Genomic DNA, 22,309 nt, shown 5'->3' with positions numbered 1-22,309 from the left:
AGTTATTACACCTTTTTAAATGTGTTTATCAACTTAATGTTTTTGCTTAATTTAAATTACAAGAAGGACTATTTATAAAATTCAGTGTTTAATATATTATGAGTTTGCTTAAGTGGGACCCTCTCAGACAGAAAACACAAACAAAAACCTATTAAAATATTTTCCTGCAATTCCATTCTAGTTTTGACTTATTTTGAGAACTCCAGTGTAAATCTTAGTAATCATGATTACTTTCTACTAAATTAAGAACAAATGACTTGTGAATTATATGGCCTCTGTAAGTGAAATTCCCAAATGAGATGCGAAGAAGTCTACACTTATAAATATACGATTCTCGAGATTTCATTATATTTTTCTCCTCCCCTAATGTGATTAGTTTAAGCTCTTCTTAGATGCTTCTGACGTATGACCTCACAGTACATGGCTGACTTTTATAGATCAAGTGCATCTCTGTCCTTATAACATAATGTCACAGATAAAGCGTGTTCCTAGGGTGACAGGATCAGCCTTGCTGTTGATCATGAATGAGGTATTAGAAGTGACAGGTAAAGGTGCTTGGAATCTGAAAACCTTTGTCAACCTGTGGATTCTAACTCCCAAGAAGATATGTTTGAAATGAACTTTACAACTTAGAGGGGGAGGGGAGGAGGAGAGGGAAGGTGGGAGAAAAACGAGGGAGGGGTAACAAGGTTCCACAAGAAATGTACTCAGAAGGACAGAAGATGGCGCCGTCACAATAGGGAGGCACCCCAACTCACTCCAACTGAATAGTGAGCTGGGAACTCCAGCACCCAACACCCTATCAAGAATCCAGCAAAACCAACAACCAGAAGCAACAGAGAAACACGGGAAATGAAAAAGAACAAAAAAGAAGAGCCTATAACCTGCACGGAGCTGGAAAATCTCCGGGGTACCCCTCGCCCAGTCACCAACCCTGGCCCGAACAGACTGGGGAAGCCGAGGTACAGATGGGGGAACCCGGGGCTGCCACCACTAAAGTACTGATTGCTACACCACAGCACCCCAGCTCCGAAAAGCCCACAGCAGCGTGGGACACACACTCAACCCAGGACCAGTAAGTTCCCCATTATCCCCCCTCCAAACGGGAGACCAGCTCTAGCAGGGACCCAAACCCTACAAAGAAGCTAGAGCTCCCTGCCTCCCCGTCCCTAGCCCAAGGTAATAAAGCAACTCCATAGCTGGTGGCGCTAAGACCACTGGAAGGACACAGGAACTAACAGAGGTGGAGCAGCACCAAGGCATCCCGCCCCCCCAAAGCCCCAGCAGAGCCTCCTGAACTGGCTGCACTGGCCCTGCCCCCTCCCCAGCAGGGGCCCAGGGACTGGTAGGCAGTGGAAGCCCCAGGCTCCCTGATGAGCAACACCAGCACAGCAGGGTCACCTGGGCCTGAACACACGCCCTCCTCACAGCGGAGGCACAGAGAGTCTTCGGGCACCAACCCGCGCCTGGACACTTGATCCTGCAGGGGCCGACACATACCGCCCCCCACAACAAATTCGTGAGAGGACACAAACACCCTCCAACAACTCGGGCAACTCATCCCCAAAGGAAGCACTAGAGTGCATACGCACATGTCCCCTGGTGGGCCAGCGTGGGCCAGCGTGCTAGCCCCCCCCCAGCAGGAGGACCTTTTGCCCAAATCCCCACAGGAGCGCACAAGCAGGCACAATTGAGGGTGACCACCTCAGCAACAATCAAGAAGGTCACGCTCACCCATTGGGCAGTAAGGTTCAACAGCCAAACTCAAACCCAGAGCCAGGACATAAGCAAGTCTCCCACTGACGGACCAGCGGGAACCAGCACAAAGCCAACCCAGGGAAACCACCCACAGATCTCCAGATGCGCAAATCACAAAGAAATATAACAAATTTCATCAAAGGGCAAGCCAACTCGCCAGCTCCAAAAAGCAGTACGACCGAAGAGGAGATGGAGAATAAAAAAACAACTGAGGCTACGATAGCAGAAATGATGGAAAGCCTCAGAAACGAAATCAGAAAACAATTCCAGGAGTTTAGAGTGGAAGTCTCGAAGGACCTCCAGGAAGCCAAGAAAGAAATGGAAGCAAAAATGGATACAGTGCAAACCTCCGGTAAAGAAGACCTTAACATCCTGAGAAGCGAAATGCACGAAAAAATAGATTTAAAATACAGCTCTTTAAAGGAAGAAATTTCCACAATCAGAGCTGACCTGGCAACCATAAATAGCTCCCTGACATTCATAAACTCCGCACTTGAATCCACAGCACAAAGAATTGACCATATTGAATCCAGAAACTCTCTCTTGGATGATGATGCAGCCGACAAGGTCCAGAAAATTACCACACTCCAAGAAACGGTAAAGCTCCAGGGCAGACTAATCCAGGAGCTAGTGGACAAAGACAAGAGATATAATCTGCACTAAATTGGAATAGAAGAAGGAGCCTAATACCAGAGCAGAGGGCTTCAACATATTTTCAAAAAGTGATTGCAGGAAACTTCCCCCATCTCACAAGGGACCTCATCCAGGTAACCGAAGCCAATAGGACGACTGGCAGAACAGACCCTAGAAAATCCTCACCCAGGCACATAATAATCAAGACTACAGATGTCAAGAATAAAGAGCAAATTTTGAATGCGGCCAAAGCGAAGGAAGAAATTTATTACAATGGGAAGAGGATCCGAATATCAGCAGACCTCTCCACACAAACCTACCACGCGTGAAGAGAATGGAAGAACACCATCCAAGTCCTACAGGCCAACAACTGCCAACGTAGAATAAAATATCCAACGAAGCTGGAGTCATATTTGAGGGGAAAACCAGATCTTTCAACAGCAAAGAGGATCTAAGGGAGTATGTGTATAAAAACCCAGCCCTACAGAGAATTCTAAGAGGGGAACCCCACCCAACAGAAATGGTACATGACAAACAGAAAGAAACTACAATAGCTAGAGCCCAAAAGAAAGAGCAGCTCACTAAAGACAAGAAAAAAAAAGAGGAAAAAGAGCCTAACAGGAAAATGGAAGGAGAAAAAACACTCTTATCCTTGATCTCTTTGAATATAAATGGTATAAACTCTCCGATAAAGAGGAGCAGACTGGTAGAATGGATCCACAAACAAAAAGCTGCCATTGTTGTCTACCAGAGACCCACCTTACAGCAAGGGATAAAAACAGGCTCCGAATAAAAGGATGGAGGAAGATCTTCCAAGCAAATGCACCTACCAAAACAGCTGGAGTAGCCATCCTGATCTTTGACAAGCTGGACTTTTCATTAAAATCAACTCAAAAAGACAAAGAAGGTCACTACATTTTACTACAAGGAAAAATCCAGAATCAAGACATCACGGTGATAAATGAATACTCACCGAACAAAAGAGGCCCTACATATGTCAAGCAAATTCTCACAGAACTACAGAACAATATAGACTCAAACACAATCATAGTGGGTGACTTTAATACCCCACTCTCTCCAAGAGACAGATTCAACACCTAGAGGATTAGCAAGGGAGCTGAGGACCATATCCCAAATGGATCTGACAGATCTGTACAGAATCTTCCACCCTACAGAGACCCAATACACCTTCTTCTCAGCAGCCCATGGATCATACTCCAAAATAGACCATATCATAGCCCACACAAAGAACCTCAGCAAATACAAGAGTATTGACGTCACCCCATGTATTATATCTGACCACAGTGGAATAAAGGTAACCCTCAATAACAACAGTTACCACAGACGCTATATACATTCTTGGAGGCTAAACCCCACACTGTTATACAACACTTGGGCCACAGACCAAATTAAAGATGAAATTAACGAATTCATAAGCCACAATGACAATGAAAATACATCACAAAGAAACCTATGGGACACAGCTAAGGCAGTACTAAGGGGCAAGATCATCGCCCTCAGCACTCACATTAAAATAATGGAAACAGAGCAGGTGAATAACCTCACGATGAAACTAAAACAACTGGAGAAACAAGAAATGACTAGGAGGAGAGATCACAAAGATTAAAGAAGAGATAAATCTGATTGAAAATAGAAAGACCATTCAACAAATAAATAAGACTAAAAGCTGGTTCTTTGAGAAAATAAATAAAATCGACAGACCCCTCGCAAGACTTACAAAAAAAGAAGAGAAGAGACTCATATACGTAAAATCAGGGACTCCACTGGAAAAATCACAACAAATACACATGACATTCAAACAAACATAAAGAACTATTTCAAGAACCTCTACTCACTAAAAATCAATAATTTTACAGAAATGGATCAATTTTTAGAGAAGTATAAACTGCCCAAACTGAACCAAGAAGAAATAAATCAACTAAATAAATCAATAATGTACAGCAAGATACAAGGGGTAATCAAGAACCTCCCAACAAAGAAAAGCCCAGGCCCAGATGGATTCACCAACGAATTCTACAAAACCTTTAGTGAGGACCTAATACCAATACTCCTCAAACTCTTCCGTGAAATAGAAACAGAGGGAGAAATCCCAAACTCATTCTATGAAGCTAATATTATACTCATCCCCAAACCAGGCAAAGACCCAACAAGAAAAAGAGAACTACAGACCAATATCACTAATGAACACAGACACAAAGCTCCTCAATAAAATATTAGCTAACAGGATCCAGAAACTGATCAAGAAAATTATACACCATGGCCAAGTAGGCTTCATCCCACAGTCACAAGGATGGTTCAACATCTGTAAATCAATCAATGTAATCTATCACATCAACAGAACTAAAATCAAGAATCACATTGTTATCTCAGTTGATGCCCAAAAAGCCTTTGACAAAATACAACATCCATACTTATTAAAAGCTCTGGAGAGAACAGGAATAGATGGAACATTCCTCAAAACAATAAAAGCCATATACAACAGACCAACTGCTAACATCGTATTAAATGGGGACAAACTTAAATCATTCCCCCTAAACTCAGGAACAAGACAAGGATGCCCACTCTCCCCACTTCTTTTTAACATAGTGCTGGAATCCCTAGCCATAGCAATAAGACAAGAGAAGGACATCAAAGGGATCCACATTGGCAAGGAAAAAATCAAGCTATCCCTATTCGCAGATGACATGATCTTATATCTGAAGGACCCAAAAAACTCAGTCCCCAAACTCCTACACTGAATAAACCATTTTGGCAAAGTAGCAGGATACAAAATCAATCCACAAAAGTCAGCAGCTTTTCTGTACACCAGCAATATACAAGCAAAAAAGGAAATTATGGAAATAATTCCTTTTACAGTAGCCAAAAAAAGAATAAAGTACCTAGGGATCAACCTAACCAAAGACGTGATGGACCTATTTAATGAGAACTACAAAAATCTAATAAGGGAAATCAAAGAAGACACAAGGAGATAGAAAGGCCTCCCATGCTCATGGTAGGCAGAATTAATATAGTGAAAATGGCCATATTGCCCAAATTGTTATACAAATTTAATGCAATCCCCGTCAAAATCCCAGCTACATTCTCCACTGAAATAGAGAAAGCAACCCATAAATTCATATGGAACAGCAAAAGACCTAGAATAGCCAAAGCAATTCTAGGCAAAAAAAGCAATGCAGGAGGTATCACAATACCAGACTTCAAGCTCGGCTATAGAGCCATCAAAACAAAAAAGCCTGGTGTTGGTATAAAAACAGACCTGAAGACCAATGGATTAGAATGGAAGACCCAGAAATAAGACCACATTCTTACAGTCAGCTGATATTTGACAAAGGAGCTAAGGACATACAATGGAACAAACAGAGCCTCTTCAACTACTGGTGCTGGGAAAACTGGGCAGCCATATGCAGAAAACTCAAGGTGGACCCTAGCCTATCACCATGCACCAAGATCAACTCAAAATGGATCAAAGACCTCAATATCAGACCTGAATCCTTGAAAGTACTGAAGGACAGAGTAGGAAACAATCTAGAGCTTAAAGGCACAGGAAGGAACTTCCTGAATAGAGTCCCAGGGGCACAACAGTTAGGGGAGAGACTCAACAAATGGGACTACTTAAAAATAAAAAGTTTCTGCACAGCTAAGGACATAGCCTCCAAAATAGAAAGACAGTCAACCAAATGGGATAGGATCTTTACCAGCGCAGCAACAGACAAAGGCCTGATATCTATCATCTACAGAGAACTAAAAAAACTAAGCCCCTCCAAGCCCAGTAAACCAATTAGGAAATGGGCAAAGGAACTAAAGAGAGACTTCACAAGAGAAGAGATAAAAATGGCAAAGAAACCTATGAGGAAATGTTCAACATCTCTTGCAGTAAAGGAAATGCAAATAAAAACAACCCTGAGATACCACCTCACTCCAGTTAGAATGGCCTATACTCTGAACTCAGACAACAACAAATGCTGGAGGGGGTGCAGGGAAAGAGGTACCCTTCTCCATTGTTGGTGGTAGTGCAAATTAGTACAACCACTTTTGAGAACAGTATGGAGGTTTCTCTAAAAGCTCAACATAGACCTACCCTATGACCAAGCCATACCACTCCTAGGCATCTATCCTGAACAACAAGTCCCAAGATATCAAAAAGACATTTGCACTTCCATGTTTATTGCTGCACAATTCACAATAGCCAAAATATGGAAACAACCCAGATGCCCCTCCACAGACGAATGGATCCAAAAAATATGGTACCTATACACAATAGAATACTACATAGCGATTAGAAATGGTAAAATATTTGTATTCGCAGGGAAATTGTCAGAACTTGAACAAATAATGTTGAGCAAGACAAACCTAGAACACAGAAAACAAAGGGGCATGATCTCCTTGATATATGACTGTTAAGGTGGGGGGAGGGGGAGATAGTAGAGACCAGGTCAGCGAAACCAAAAAATTCTTGTCAAATGGTATTTCCCACAGGTGTAGGTCAGCGACCCTACATTATGTATCCAAAACCAAACAACTACTCAACATATAAGGGTCAAAAATAGACCTCTCAGTGGATCACAATAGCTCAAAAACTATGTATGTATGTTCATATAAGACTATTGTTGACATATTGTCTATTGTCAACATTACATTTAAAGCCCTCGGCGAAGTTCCTTTGGCATAGGCCACATGGCTACTGTATATGTTTTTGGTACACTGTGTATTGTATATATGTCTACCTGACCTAGGGAAGGGAAAGAAAAACAGGGTGTAAGATATCACAAGAAATGTATACACTGCCCTACTATGTAACTGTAACTGTATCCTTTGTGCACACCTTGTCAAAAATTTTTGTTTAGGGGCTGGGGATATAGCCTAGTGACAAGAGTGCCTGCCTCGGATACACGAGGCCCTAGGTTCGATTCCCCAGCACCACATATACAGAAAACGGCCAGAAGGGGCGCTGTGGCTCAAGTGGCAGAGTGCTAGCCTTGAGCGGGAAGAAGCCAGGGACAGTGCTCAGGCCCTGAGTCCAAGGCCCAGGACTGGCAAAAAAAAAAAAAAAAAAAAAAATTTGTTTAATTAATAAATAAATTATAAAAAAATAAATGTACTCATTACCTTACATATGTAACTGTAAACCCTCTGTACACCACCTTGGCAATAATATTAAATTTCAAAAAATAAAAGAAGAAAAGGAAAGTGTGATGAGCAACAGGAAATCAAGTCACAGCCCTGGACACTTAGGTTCTGAGCACAGTGACTTTCTCTCCCACCTTCCCTATCTCACCCACATCCCTTGGTTCCTCTTTTTTTAGCTCTCTAGGTTTCTAGACCAGCTCTCAATAAAACAGAAAAGCATTTCTTGAAGTGGTCCACTGATTCTCCACCCACCTTTCCTGGAAGGCCCTAACTACCCCTCCCAGGTCTCCCCTCCCACCTAATACTGTTCCTCTAGTCTTCCCTGCTGTGTTTGGCTCTTAGCAGGCCTTCAATTAATCCCCACTGAGGTGTTAACTGATAACTGAAGTGTTATCCCAAGTGTGAATCCTCTCTGGACACTTTCAATGTGGTAAACAGGCTGTTTGAAGACCCAAATGTTCAGTTAAATGGAGAAACGGACAGGAAAAGACTTCTCTGTGATTAGTCTCATCACACTTAGTTGACTTACTCTTTACCAGCATGCGCCATCTCTTGGCTTACACAATGGCATTGACATGGAGAGGAAAGGTTTAAGGAGCTTTGCTAGTAAAGAGATATGAGCTGTGCTACATTAGCCCAGGGAGAGCAAAGGCAGAGGAGACAGTGGACTCATGGCCTACTTCTTCTATCTGCAGATTTTCAAACTTGCAGCTGGACTGTAAGCCTTTTTGTACTGTCAGATCTCAAGTAAAATACCCTATCACAGGATCTTATCTTAAGATATGCATGGTTATCATTGGCTTGTGTGGAGCTGCACTCTCTGGAAAATTTTGTCAATTTTGGCACAGATTCTATAGACTGATCATGGAATCTGTATCATTGACATCTATATTGATAAACATAGATGTATATAAATAATATAGGTAGATAGATCTCCATTTGTGCCCCTATTTCTCTCTCTATATATATGCATATATAATGTGTGTATAATATATAGCATAGGACATAATATATAAAGCATTTCCATCATCTAATGATGACTATAAGCATAGAATGGATGATGAAGTCATGAGTACCAGAGCAGCACTCTTCATTAAAATATACGTGATTTTTGTAGCAGATAGCATGTATTTATTTAGAGCAAGGCTCCATATTTTAGAAGATCACTATTACTTTAAGATTTTACTGACTTCTACATCAGAACTTCATCTAAGGCACAATTTCTGTGCTTTCTCCTCAAAAAGAATGAGGTTTTTAAGATAGGATGGGATATTTTTACTGAATTGAGAAGACACTAACTACTCCTTCCATCTTTGAGGTTGGGGGCAGGGTGTAAAGACTGAGGGTCCTGGGAGGGAGAAGCAGTGATCATGGGGGATGGGCCTGCCAACTAAGTTCTTAATGATGAAACCAAACGTGCAAATAAGCTGGAAGAGATGGTCAGGCTTCTGGTGACTAAGCAAAACAAATAGGTGTACAATGTGGGGTTGCATCCATCTATGAAGCTTCTGTGAGTTTTGTTATTATTTCCCCCCAAGATGTGATCCAGCTGAACAGAATTGGGGGAAATTGAAGAAAATGTCTTCTTTTAAAAGTAGCCATCATTGCCTTTCATTTACATTACATCTGCTTCAGTGAGCTTTAATTTTACATTTAAAATCGGAAATAGACGTTAAACATTGTTTGATATCTCTTTCCAGAGCACTTGAAAGCTGTTACACAAGTGTCATTTGAAATTGAATTGAAACCATGAGCAGTAAGTATTGTTACTATTAAATAGTTTGAAGTTTGAGGAGCCACAGGCATTTTTTTTAAAGGTCACAGCTTTGACAGATGTAATTTTGGTGACCTATCTAATAATTCTATTAAGAACACATACCACGATTATAGTCTTAGAGCTTTCATTAAATCTCTAGCCTAGCTCTACATGGGATGTATACAGGAATCTTTCTAATCTAATACCCTTCCAGTTTATATCCAGTATGCAGAGAAATACTAAGAGCCCAATACTTTGGCGTGAAGAACAGCTGTAGTACTGAAGAACAAAGATAATTTTAGGGCTTCAAGGGGCTTATCTTATTTTGCAATTGGGAGACATCGTCGTTTAAATTATTTATTTATGTAAGTTTATGGTTTAGGTCCCTAGAATATACGGAGACACTAAGGACATTATGTTAAGAAGAATGTGCAATGTGTGTGATATTTAGATGGATGGGAACACCCAGCCTGGTAATGATTCTATCTTTAAAAAAAAAGAAAAGGAGAAAATAAAGAGCGAGAAACTTGAGCCCTTTAACATGAAAGTTTATGCTCTGCAATAACAGCAGCACTCTGGGTTCTGGAATTGAACGATATCCCTAGAAGGGAGGAAGGGCTTTTGCAACAGGGCGGTGCAGGAGTCCCGGCTTCATGGATCAAAGTCCAGGTCTTGCTTAGTTGGTGATGCATAAAGTTTTCTCCAGATCTCATTTCCCACGTCTGCCTGACCACCCCGAAACTGCCGCGCTGAGAGAACCCCGAGCGATCATAGACTCTGCGTGAACCTCAAGAGCTGAGAGCGCGCAGCCGGCGAACCTGAGAACCTCCTTGTGGTGGAGGCGAGAGGTTAGCAGGCAGAGCCGGGCTCCGGGGCAGGAGCTCCAGCATCCGCGGCTCCAGGCGGGCATCCATCGCCTCCCGGCCCACTGCGGCGGCTTTGACTTCGGCCGGGGGAAGGTGGGATGGGAGGAGGGGGAGGGCGGGGTGAACCGAGGGGAGCCCGGGAGGGCTGGGAGCGCGCGGAGGGGAGGGGGGAGGGGGGCGGGAGCAGGGGGAGGCGGGATGCGGGGAGCGCGGGGCGCCGGGAGCTGAGTGGACGGCTGAGACGGCGGCGCGAGCCGCAGCAGCGCCCGCGAGCAGCGACTTGGCACAGCCGGGCTGCGTTGCCAAGCAGGAGCTGCGATCACCGTGCGGGCGCACAACAAGGTGCGGTGCCAGGAGGCGGCCGTGTGCCCGCAGGGGGCTACCGCGGCGGCGGGGGGGGGGGGGCTCCCTCTTTCTCCCTTGGGTCTGCGTGTGTGTGTGTGAGTCCCTGGGTTTGGGGATGCGGAGTAGCCTGCAGGGACAGGATCCCCCCCCCACCCCCCACCGCCCGTGTGCCAGCTTCTATCCTCAGTGTACCCCGTTGCTGCGGATGCCTGCTTTCCAGGGGGACCTCCCCCTCGATCTTGGTACCCCTTCCTTGACTCTGCCCCCCGCCCCCTCCCCCGTTGTGTCTCCCCGGCAGATGTTCAAGGTGTCAGCCGTGCTGTGTGTGTGTGTCGCGGCTTGGTGCGGTCAGGCTCTGGCGGCCGCCGTGGCGCTGGCTGCGGCCGGGGGGCGGTCGGACGGCGGCAATTTTCTGGATGATCAACAATGGCTCACCACCATCTCTCAGTATGACAAGGAAGTCGGACAGTGGAACAAATTCCGAGACGTAAGTGCTGCGCTGCCGGCTCTCCCTGGCCTCTGCTCCGCGCGCTCGGGGTGGTGGTGGGGGGGGAGGGAGGGGGGGCTGTGGTCCCAGGCGGGCGTCACCAGCACCGCGGGCAGGGGAGGGTGGAGAGTGTGGGTTCGGTTTTCTTAAAAAGGTGGGATGTGGAGCAGATAAGATGAGCACTGCCACAGGCGAACTTAGCAGTTCTACTGCTTGCCTCCCCCCCATCACCACCCCCCCCCCCCATTTCCTGACTGGCCTAAGACTTGCTGGTTGGATGCACATGAGTTAGGTCACACCAGTTCCTGCTCTTCCTCCCCCCACCCCTGCCGAACCCCCACAGTCTCCCCCATCCGCTCCAGCCCCCCCTCCCGCCCCCACCAAGGTTTGCAAAGTTCGGGCTTTTTGCCTTCTCAACTTTTGAATGGTGTTTCTGGCACTGGTAAACGTAGCCGTTGTGTCTTTGCGCTTTGCATTGTTCTTAAAGTAACTACGATCGATGTGGTCACTAATGCTCCATTAAGGAATTTGAGAGAGGAAGTCAGAGAACGGAAGGATTTATAAATGCCTGCTCTTGCAAGAAGCCTGTTTGTGCGTTTCGACAGAAGTTGAAGCCTCCGTGATTACATAAAACGGCCCATCCGATTAGCAGTTTAGCGTTAACTTTAACCCAGAACGCGTTTGCAATATCTTTGATTACGTTGTCTCTCCAAAATGAATCAGGGCTGTAAGAAATGTGGAGAGGGGTCAGGGGAGATGGGCCGCCAGCAGGTGGCCACAATGAAAGAGTTACAACGTAGAATCCCTTCAGAGTTTCTTAAAAAGGTATTCAAGGGAACGGGTTCTAGAGACTCCCCTGTGTTTGCTTTGCAGCCAGCGGCCCGGGAGCTGATAGTCATGTTTATTTTCCCCTCTCAGCTGATTAGATTAAGGCAAAGAGCTGCCCGTGTCCAGAGCCAGTTCATCTGCATGCATTCAACTTGGTTGTTCCAAGAGGAGACTTGTCTAGCTGACAGTTGATGACAGTCCCCCCCCCCACTCCACAACGCCCCCCCCCCACCTTAAAAACCCGGGAAGGTTGAAAGGGAGAGTCACAGATACATTACCAAACCTCGCAGTGACATTTGAGAGAATTTGTTTTGAGTCCATCTGCAGTGCACTAGCTATGGACGAGTTAAGTTCCTTCATGAGCTCAGCCTGTCACGATGCAGGGAGATAAATGGCAGATAAATGGCAGCTTGCGCTACTTTTTCATCTTGCCTTTTTACCCTCTTCTCCCATCACCCCTTCATAAAGCAGTTGGCAAGGCAAACCCCTTAGAGGGATTCTGAAGGAAAGGTAATTTTATTTTAAATTTAGATTGGAGCTTCTTGATACCTTAGAATGTTACATAGCAGAAAAAATGTTAATAGGAATATTTAATAGATGACTTGGTTTTACACGCTTTATAAACAAAGTTTCAACATCATTTCACTGCAAAATGGGTGCTCATGAAAACAGATTTTTGGCCTATTTATTTATTGCAATGTTAAGTGCAATTAAAAATCAGCAAATACACGAAATGTACTTAAAATGAATTTCTGTTGACCATACCCTTAGTTAGGAAAAATATGGGGGAAATGGCAATATATAAGCTGTACTTCTCCTTTTCGTATTATTTAATGGCTACTTAAAACTATTAACATATATATATATATTAGATGTTCCTCTCTAAAGTAAAATTTTAATATTGAATATCTTAGTGTTGTCTGAATTTTTAAAATTACTTTGTTCAATTATTAAAAAGTGAGCAGTTGATACTTGGGCAATATGTGATTGTGTTTTACCTCAACCAAATATTCTACAAATCATGCAGCAAACTTCTACAGAGATTATTTTATTGGCCTGATATTTTTCAGGTACTTTTGCATCATCTCATCAAAAACTGCATGGAAGTTTAAACAAATTCTTTATTCAGATGTTTTAAGCAAATGCTGATCTTGAAGCATATGAAATAGATAAAATGTAATGACTTATTGGGAAAACTTCCATCAAGTTTTATAATTGGCACTGTGGCAAGGCAATTCTGTCTTTGGAGATATGCCATCTGGCAGGCATAGGGAAGAAGACCTCCACTGTCATGCTGTTCCTTTTTATCCACCTGTTGCTCATTACTGACACAAAGGGCTGTGGGCTCCCTCCGTGTGATCTCTCACATCATAACTCAGACTTCTTATTCAGACCATCCCACAGGGTGCTATTTGTAGTTTCCCTTTTTGCCAATCTTAACCTTTCTATGATTTGTTTTTCCCTGTCACTTTCAGGATGTTGTCTTTTAGCTCATTTGTAGCTGGAAGCACATGGTTATAATTTATTACTTGAAATAAGATCATACAACATGAATCTACCTTTGAACGTTGTGCATGGGCATTTGTATCTAAAATAACAGACTTCACATTTGGCTCATAAGAAGGCAAAGAGAAATTGAATCTGAAGCTCTTCTTTAGAAACAGCCTAATGACATAACTTCTTCTCCCATGAAAATATAAACATAATTTTTAAAGCATTCAAAAGCCTTAGGATGTCTAAGTGTAACTAATAATGGAATTGATCCTTACCTTTTTGTGAAGGATTATTTTCTAAAACTGAAAATATTTTATAATGTCTTCATTCATGGTTTGAACTGTGCCTTCTTTTAAATTGTAATTGAAGACTACCATGACTATTACTTAGAAATATAATTTATCAATATTTAATTAAATAAAAAATAAATTGTCCATTTCAAATCAATATAAATATGTAAGTATATTTTATTTACAATAACGCGTTCAGAATGAAGGGTATGGGTGCAAAGAATTACTAGTGAGAAGATGAAAATTGAAACCATTCTCTCAACATTTCTTTTTCTCATTTGCCTCAACATAGCTCAATTAAACAATCAAAACACATAAAATATGACTAGAAAAATTTATAAACAAAAGAAATGTCAAATATGTGTGACCACCCTATATTATCAATGATCATTACTGCATTTTGTCATCACATATTTTGCCCAGTGTGTATATACAAATATACTCATATAGATATAAAGAACTTTTAACACTTTTAAGATCACTGATCTACTTTTAATTTCTATATTTCAGGAAGTTGAAGTTTAAAGATTCAAAAATGTTAATGCAATACAAAATGAGTGTACTAGATAGAAGTAGCATATGGCATTTGGGGCATAATTACATGATTGAAAATAAAACAAAGGCTGGGAGTGTAGCTCAGTGGTAGAATACAGGTTTAGGATAAGCTGGGGCCCTAGGTTCAATTACCAGCACAAAAATGAAATTAATATTTAAATACTAAAACAACTCTTAAGTCCTTTTTAACAATGGGACTTTTTTTTAGCATATACATTGGTTTTATAGTGTTTTCTATTTAGTACTGTTGGAAAGTGACAAAACCAAGTAAGGATTTCTCAGAGGGAGGATTTGGAAAGAACGAACACACACTCGAAGAACATGGGATAAAGGATTCCTTCATGCCAGTCTTACGTGTTAGGAGAATTTTAATCAGGGTCTTTTTGAGTCATTAGCTCAAATGTCTCACATATTGTATATTTTGAATATATGTATTCTGTAAGTTCAAATAAATGTAAAAAAAGTATAGATTTGGGAAACCAATAAATTAATTAGTAATTTATGATATAATATCATTATCCACTTTACATGCTAGTGACTTCACTGAAGTTTATACATTGGTTAAAAATGAGCAAAATGATAAATTAAAGCCCTTATACTATGTAAGTTGGAAGGAAAACACAAATATTAAACAAAACATACCCAAAGAGGAGGGATGATGTGCATGGTAAATTCAAGAAATCATACAATGAAATAAAAACTGTACCAATTCAAGGGCACAAGAAGTTCTAGATTAAATTTAATTTTTTACCAAAATCATCATTTTACCAAATCATTTTGAGCCTTAAGGACTGGTTACCATTGATGATTACCAGTCAACTTGTGCTTACCTTCATTCCTCAAGTGATTCATTTTACATCATGTATTTATTATCTTGAAAGAGTTGCAGAATGGGATTTGAATTCAACATGGGAAGTTACAAGTACACTGCTTCTTCATTTCCTGGCCTTTCCATCACTATCCTCCTATTCCCATCTCTTTTAATCCCCACCCATTCTGCCAAGTTTTTATTTATATTTCTCCATATGTATGTTGAGTGTTACACTTGTATTTGCCCATCATTCCTCTCTCCATTCATTCATCCCCTTTACCCTAACCTTCATCCCATTCAGGCCAAGTGTTTTGTCTTCCTGGTATTTAATTTGTTAAACGGTCTGTTAATTGTTCCAAGAGGTTACACCTTAGAAATCTATCTCTGCTTATATTGTACTTTAGGCAGTTCATTTTCTGTAAAGAGTAATATACTTAGTTAAATGGATTACATAAATACATATAATCTCTAGTAGAATAAAAACCATCAGGATAGAATTGCTTTGAGGTATCCATTCAATATGCACTTTTAGATAACCTCTACTATCTTTGGAAGTCAGTTTGTTTTATCATGTATATATCAATATGATCCTGAATGGATTTTCATATATGTTTATATTTTAGATAAAACACGAAAGAAAAACCTGCCCTTTATCTCTCTCACTCAGCCTGACTTACTTCATCCAACATAATTTGTCCAGGTTCATCTATTTCCATGAAATAAGGAGTTATTCATCTATCTATCAGTCAATCAATCAATCAATCAATCTTTCTATCTATCTATCCATCTATGCACGTTTTGACCCATTTCCATGACTTGACTATTGTGAACTGTGCTGTGATGAACATGGGTGCTCAGGTACCTTTATTGTATCCGGACGTGTCTTTCGTAAATTGTATCTTTATTATCATTAAGTAATTGTGAAAAGAGATTTTCATTGAACGTGCTTGTTTCTTTTATTTTTCTTATTTATTGTCAAAGTGATGTACAGAGAGGTTATAGTTTCATACGTTAGGCATTGCATACATTTCTTGTACTGCTTGTTACCTCGTCCCTCATTCCCCCCTCTCCCCTCCTCCTTTCCCTCTGCCTGTTTCTTTTAAGTTATTTTAAATCCCACTTAATATCTCTTCTTCCATCATTTTCCCCTATCCCTACCAACCAACCCCTCCCCTCAACTTTCCTATAAGATATGCACTGAATATTATGACAGCACCTGCTGTCTTTCTCTATTCATTTCTTGAGTGGTATGCACTTTCAGAAAAATCTCCGAGTGTGGTATTGCTATGATAGGGTAACTATGTTAGTGTTTCAAAAATCTCCATTCTGAACTCCATAGTTTAGATTCCTACCAATGTGTATCAGGGTTCCTTTTTCTCCCACAATTTCTCCAACATTAGTTATTATCGTTTTATTCTAACTGGAGTGAGATGGAATTTCATTGAATTGGACAACAGTAAATGTTGTTTTCATTTGCATTTCCTGTATAGCCAGAAATGTTAAGCATTTCTTCATATATTTATTGACCATTTTCATGTCTGTGAAATCTCTCTTTTTAGCTCCTTTATTAACTGGGTTATTGAATCTTTAGGATTTAGTTTTTGAGCTCTTCTTGTTAGAGGTATAGCTGGTAAAGATCTTCTCATTTTGTAGGTATCTGTTTAGTTAATTCTATCCGTTTGTATACAGAAGCTTTTTATCTTCATGCAATCCAGTCTACCAATTTTCTTTCCTTGAGCATTCCTTAATAACACTTTAGATACATTATAAACAATAATAAGTATTATCTAACTTTAAAATTGTAACCTTGTTACTATCTAAAGGAATTGAAAGATTTTTCTGAAAAATGTTACTAATTGGAGAATATATGAGGAATTCCAAAGATAAATTGACTTCTTAAAAAAGCAGGTTTGAGGGATGGACATGGTGCTGCACATATATCCCAGCCACTCTTCAGTTGGAGATAGGAGTAACACCATCTGACCCTAGCTCAGACAAAAGCATAACATCTTATCTAAAATAAACACATGCAAAAATATCGAGTGGATGGCTCTCTTAGCTTTCTTTTTTTCTTAGAATTCATTTAAAAAAAATCTGAATTCTATGATGTATAGATGATTTGATAGTGGCTGATGGCAAAGTGTCTGTTCCTGAGATCTTAGTGAGTTACACAGTAAGTTGGGCCCCTGGAGTTGAACAATGATTTATTTCCCCAAGAAAAGTATGCAATTGCTTTACAATTGCAGCTCTCTAATTCTTACACAGAATAAACATGGTAGAGTGTTCTTTCAGTTGTTATTTCCTTAATTGTTTGAGGTTTTGTTTGTAAATTAATGAAGAATGCTTGCTGTATTCCTAATATAGAGTATGGCTTCTGTGGGCTGCATCAATAGTTGAGATAGAACTTTACTAGTTTTATTTTCAACAGTCTGTATCAAAAATAGACCTAAAGAATAATTAATAATGTGGACGAATTTAGTGGTCAACTACTTCTCTCTATGAAGATGTGCATTTTTAGTATTTCTCACTATGAAAGACTGTTCATAACTATGATATTTATATAAATGTGTGCATATGTACATGCATATGCTATCATAGATTACACATGGACATACCTCACGTGTATTGTAATATTACTCAACAATCCTGTCTCTAACTACCTGTATTTTATCATGGACAAGAACATAGGGTTTCTTTAAGAATTCATCACATTTAAGTCAATACATTTCAATGAGTGTTTTCCCTTGTTTCACTTACTCTTTAGATGATTATGTATACTGAATTTACTCCTGAAGACCCTTTACATACAGCTCATAGTCTCATGTTTGGATGGGTAAGGACTCTAGAACACAATCCTATTCATCAGAGTGATTACTCATGGCATAACACTAAATGGCTTGATAGTCATTGTTCAGATTAATATGAAATTTTCATGATGATATAAATAAGTACCTTCTGAAGGTAACCATTATGCAGTCTTTGAAGATTTGGGGACCAATGAGTAACTAGAGTAAGAAACATTTACCCTTGCAGAATCCTGTCTTCTGTGCTGATCACATGAACCATGGTTGTAGTATTCTCTCCATAATGCCAATAACTTAAACCTGTCACCACCACTGTCAAGGTAAGGTAGCCTATGATGATGGAAGGTAGCCAGTGAATGTTCACTGACCTATTTATTTCTGGAGCTTATAAGGCATTAGTCAACTCTGATAGGAAGTCCAATTTGATGGTAACTTTTAGTTAGTTCCCTATAGATCACCCTCATAAAAATCATAGAAAGAAGTCAATATTTCCAGTTATCTAACTCTTCTATCTCCTTATTACAAAAGTATAACTAAGTAAATTGAGAAATGTATTATTCCCTGAGTTTATGCCATGTACCTATATTATGCATATGTAGATCTACATATAAATGTAGAAGTATTATACTTTATTTGTGTGTGTGTGCGTGTGAGTGTGTGTTCATATCTTCAAGTATGATAAAAGAATCTGAACATCAGGCATAAAGAAGAACTATATGTATGATTTGTGAGTTTTATATGTCTACATGGAGCATATTACATGGAACCTGTTAAATTATAATCCTACAATTCTCCAAAAATGGTTTTTGAATGCTTTAGTTTTTCTTTCTTCCCATGGTTAGGTTTTCTGCAGCACATAACTTGAGAATATTACTTTGTTTGCTGTCCCATAGTTGGTCATATTGTACTTTTCCATTTCTTATGGGAATCTGTATCATTTGGGATTATATAGTTAAACTTTTCAGCTAGATATGGAAAAGGAACATTGTGTACTATCATGTAGCATTTATTTGCTTCTTACAGTAAGACTACTGGGTAAGAGGCTTTTAGATCTCATGATTCTGACTCAGTGTGACATTTTATGTTCTTATTCAATTTCACTTTTCATGATTTCATGTTCTGGGTCACAATTTTATTTTATGTACTTACTTTTAGAGCTGGTCTTTGAATCGTCTATAAACAGTACCCAACTCTGCAGGCTTCCTAGATTTCTTATGCATCTTTTCACCTTTATGAAGATATCTTCTTCACTTCTACACTTCTTAAGTCTCCTATTTTTCCAATGTGAATACCTGCTTAAAATATAATGTCCCAGAGCTGAAGGTTATCATCTTCCTCTCTTCCAAATCCTTGAATTCACTCAGCATTAGCACAATATCTGGCTTAGAGTGACCTGACCATTAGAGGAAGAATTAAAGGAAGAAACATTAAATTCATTTGCATTCCCAGATGCAGAGATCTTAAGTAAAGCTTCTTAGAGATTGCTTTTTATTGACAATTCCATTTCTGATCACCTCAAGCCCAATTTGGAAAATTAAAGTTCAATAATTGTAAAATATCAAGTTTCAAGTAGTAAGCTGTTTAGCCTCATTAAAGTTCCAATATGGCCCCCAGATGAAAATGCTATGCTTAGAGTGTCAGGTTTAATTTTATGATCAGCCCTAGTTGATAATAGTATGGATGCTGGCACTCTGTCTACTAATTCTTCCAACATTTCTCACATAGTTTCACATTGACCATATAATTCTGTTGCTCTGAGGTCTTTAAATACTATTTTTCACTGTCAGGAAAACAATATCAAGCACCAATCTCTTCCCTCTTTGATTACTACACTTCAACGGATGGTTATGTAGCTGAGTCCAAATAATCCACTGGCAGTCCGGGTTTATTTATTTGATTCTGTCTCACTTATAATTATCCAAGTATTAATCAGAGGTAGGTTATGTTAGAGAGAGAGAGAGAGAGAGAGAGAGAGAGAGAGAGAGAGAGAGAGAGAGAGAGAGAGAGAGAGAGAGAGACTTTGAATCAAACTTCCACAATTAAGATACTTTTATTTTCCCAACCATGTAACCATCAAAAATTATGTATTTCATCCTGTAGTTTTGGGGTTACTCCTTTAGCATGGGTTGTCTATAAATGACCATTTTCTATGTGTCTGAAAAGGTTTACAAGAGAGCTAGCTAGTATAAGTATGAGATGCTTGTTCTCTCACTGACCTGAAAGTGGTCAGACTTGACTTCTACTTCTATCCCACAGCCTCAGTTAAGTCACATGGCTACATCTGGCTATGAAGGAGACTAGAAACTTTAATAACTAATGGACATGGAAAGATATTAAAAACTAAATGGTAGTAGCTGACACCGGGGGGAAAATTGATAAATCACATTTTATCATGCTCTGATAATTGCCTAAATATCTTATTAATAAAATACCACACCTTGGTCTATGTTTTCTGAGGTTGCAGTAAAAAATAAATTAAGTTTTAACATTTCTAGATAAATTTTGTAATGGTTATCATATATTTTTATTTTATTTTCTGAAAGCTCTGACCACCGGTGGTAATTATTTTATTTTTATTTTTTAATTTTTTGCTTCTCATTAAGACATTTTATTTATTTATTTATTTATTTTTATTTTTTGGCCAGTCCTGGGCCTTGGACTCAGGGCCTGAGCAGCATCCCTGGCTTCTTCCTGCTCAAGGCTAGCACTCTGCCACCTGAGCCACAGCGCCCCTTCTGGCCGTTTTCCATATATGTGGTGCTGGGGAATCGAACCAAGAGCTTCATGTGTAGGTCTTGCCACTAGGCCATATTCCCAACCCAATTATTTTAAAATAAAATAGTAGTGTGTTACAAATATATGTATGCATAATTATAACATATATAAATGTATTATAAATATTGTTAAATACATATAAAAGGCTATAAATAAAATGTTAATGATAAAACAGTGGTAGAGAAAATTTAGGCTCAAAATTAATAAGTAAATGCAATTTTACAATAAAGCCAGCAGTATATCCATGTCCATTACAGCATAGCCAAGGTACGGATTCAGTCTAGATGTCCTTCAAAGTACAAATGGATCAAGATAATGTGCTATATTTACAGAATGGAGTTTTACTCATCCATTAGAAACAATGATATTGTACTATTTTTAAAGAAATGGAAAGACCTGGAACAAAATTATGTTAAAGCAAGTGAGTCATGCTCAGAGAGACAAAGGATATATATTTTCCCTTATACGTGGAAATAGATTTTGCTTCTAAATTTTTAAGTAAATACATTGAGTGGCATGCAAATGTATACAAATGTATTAACTGAACTACAGCAGATTGAAGGGAGTACTCCAATAGTGTAATTCCTTAGGAATGCTAAGTCAAATTTCAATAAAATAAACACCAGGAAGTGGGTACTTGAAAAGGGTTGGATAGGGCCATGGGGAAACTGGTAGACAAGTGAAGAGGAGAAGAGGGGGAGAATGCACTCAAAAAGCCAATGTATTTCTCCCCAAATTAGGAATGGGTAAGTATGGAAGGGATGATTGAGAATGTTGAAAGAGATGACATTGATCAAGAAGCAGTATATTCATAAACTTCTGTTTAAGATAAAATCCTTTTGTACAACTACTTAAAGATAATTTAAATTTTTTAAAAATTAAGACTAAAATTGAATTATCAAAACATTGTACCTAAATTAATGACTATTACTATGATCAATTACCTTTCAATGAAGTTAAATGCATAATTGTTATGATATATGTTTTATTTAATACACATATGGATATAAATATACAGCTGTCTGTCTGTATGGTGCCTAAAATTTCATTCTCTAGGGCAAGAAAATAAGATTATGCTTAAAATGTGTTTGTTCAAAAGATTAAATCAATTAAGTGCTAACAATATGTTATAAAGTATTGATAGTCTCCTCTTTAACCAGGAAGTAATAACAATATTAAAATAAGAGCAAACAATTTAATAGAGTAGATGACATCAATATTTATACATTTCTGGGTGTTTTATTAGTATTATCTATTTAAATGATGCACAATTACATCACTGTGTAAGTTAAGACACTGGAGCTAAAGGTAACACAGGTAGTCCTAGGGCTTTTTTTCATACCTAAACTTTTCAATTTACAATAGGCTTGACACCTGAAAAACCTACCATCAATCAAAATTATCGTAAATTAAACTGTATTTAATATATCTACCTTACTGAAAAATCATATCTCAGAAATGTAACACCGCTAAAGAGTTGAAGAACCTTTTTTCTGCCAGGGGCCATTTGGATATTTTATAACATCATTCATGGTCTATATAAAATTGTCAGTGTAGGCAGTCAGTCAGGAGCATATGCCAAATTATGTGGACTTAGATTGCTCATAGTCTTTTGGTTTCACAATCTGTGAATATAGGGTTGTTTTGTTTTTTTTTCTGACGATTAAACCAACTGGTAGCTATTGCTTGGTTGATGCCCAGCATGAAAAGAAAGCAACATACAGCATATTGCTGGTCCAGAAAAAGATAAAAATACTGT

The 22,309-nt window shown here is 39.4% G+C and overlaps 1 protein-coding gene across 3 annotated transcripts in view; it reads left to right on the top strand.

Moving 5' to 3' along the window:
• Positions 1–10,026: 10,026 nt before the first annotated feature.
• Positions 10,027–22,309, top strand: part of Spock3 (SPARC (osteonectin), cwcv and kazal like domains proteoglycan 3) — a 249,197-nt gene continuing 236,914 nt past the window's right edge. The window contains exons 1-2 of one of the 3 annotated variants that reach the window (XM_048330943.1): positions 10,027–10,143; positions 10,805–10,993. In XM_048330943.1, the coding sequence (XP_048186900.1) occupies positions 10,805–10,993 (189 nt within the window). In that variant the 5' untranslated portion in view covers positions 10,027–10,143. Of the gene's footprint in view, positions 10,255–10,372; positions 10,504–10,804; positions 10,994–22,309 lie in introns of those variants that run through there. The other 2 variants (XM_048330941.1, XM_048330942.1) reach the window with 2 other exon arrangements.

The sequence above is a fragment of the Perognathus longimembris genome, chromosome 21, assembly GCF_023159225.1.
Source record: "Perognathus longimembris pacificus isolate PPM17 chromosome 21, ASM2315922v1, whole genome shotgun sequence".
NCBI lineage: Eukaryota > Metazoa > Chordata > Mammalia > Rodentia > Heteromyidae > Perognathus > Perognathus longimembris.
The sequence above is the reverse complement of the archived record's forward strand: the minus strand, read 5'-3'. Positions and strand labels throughout refer to the sequence as shown.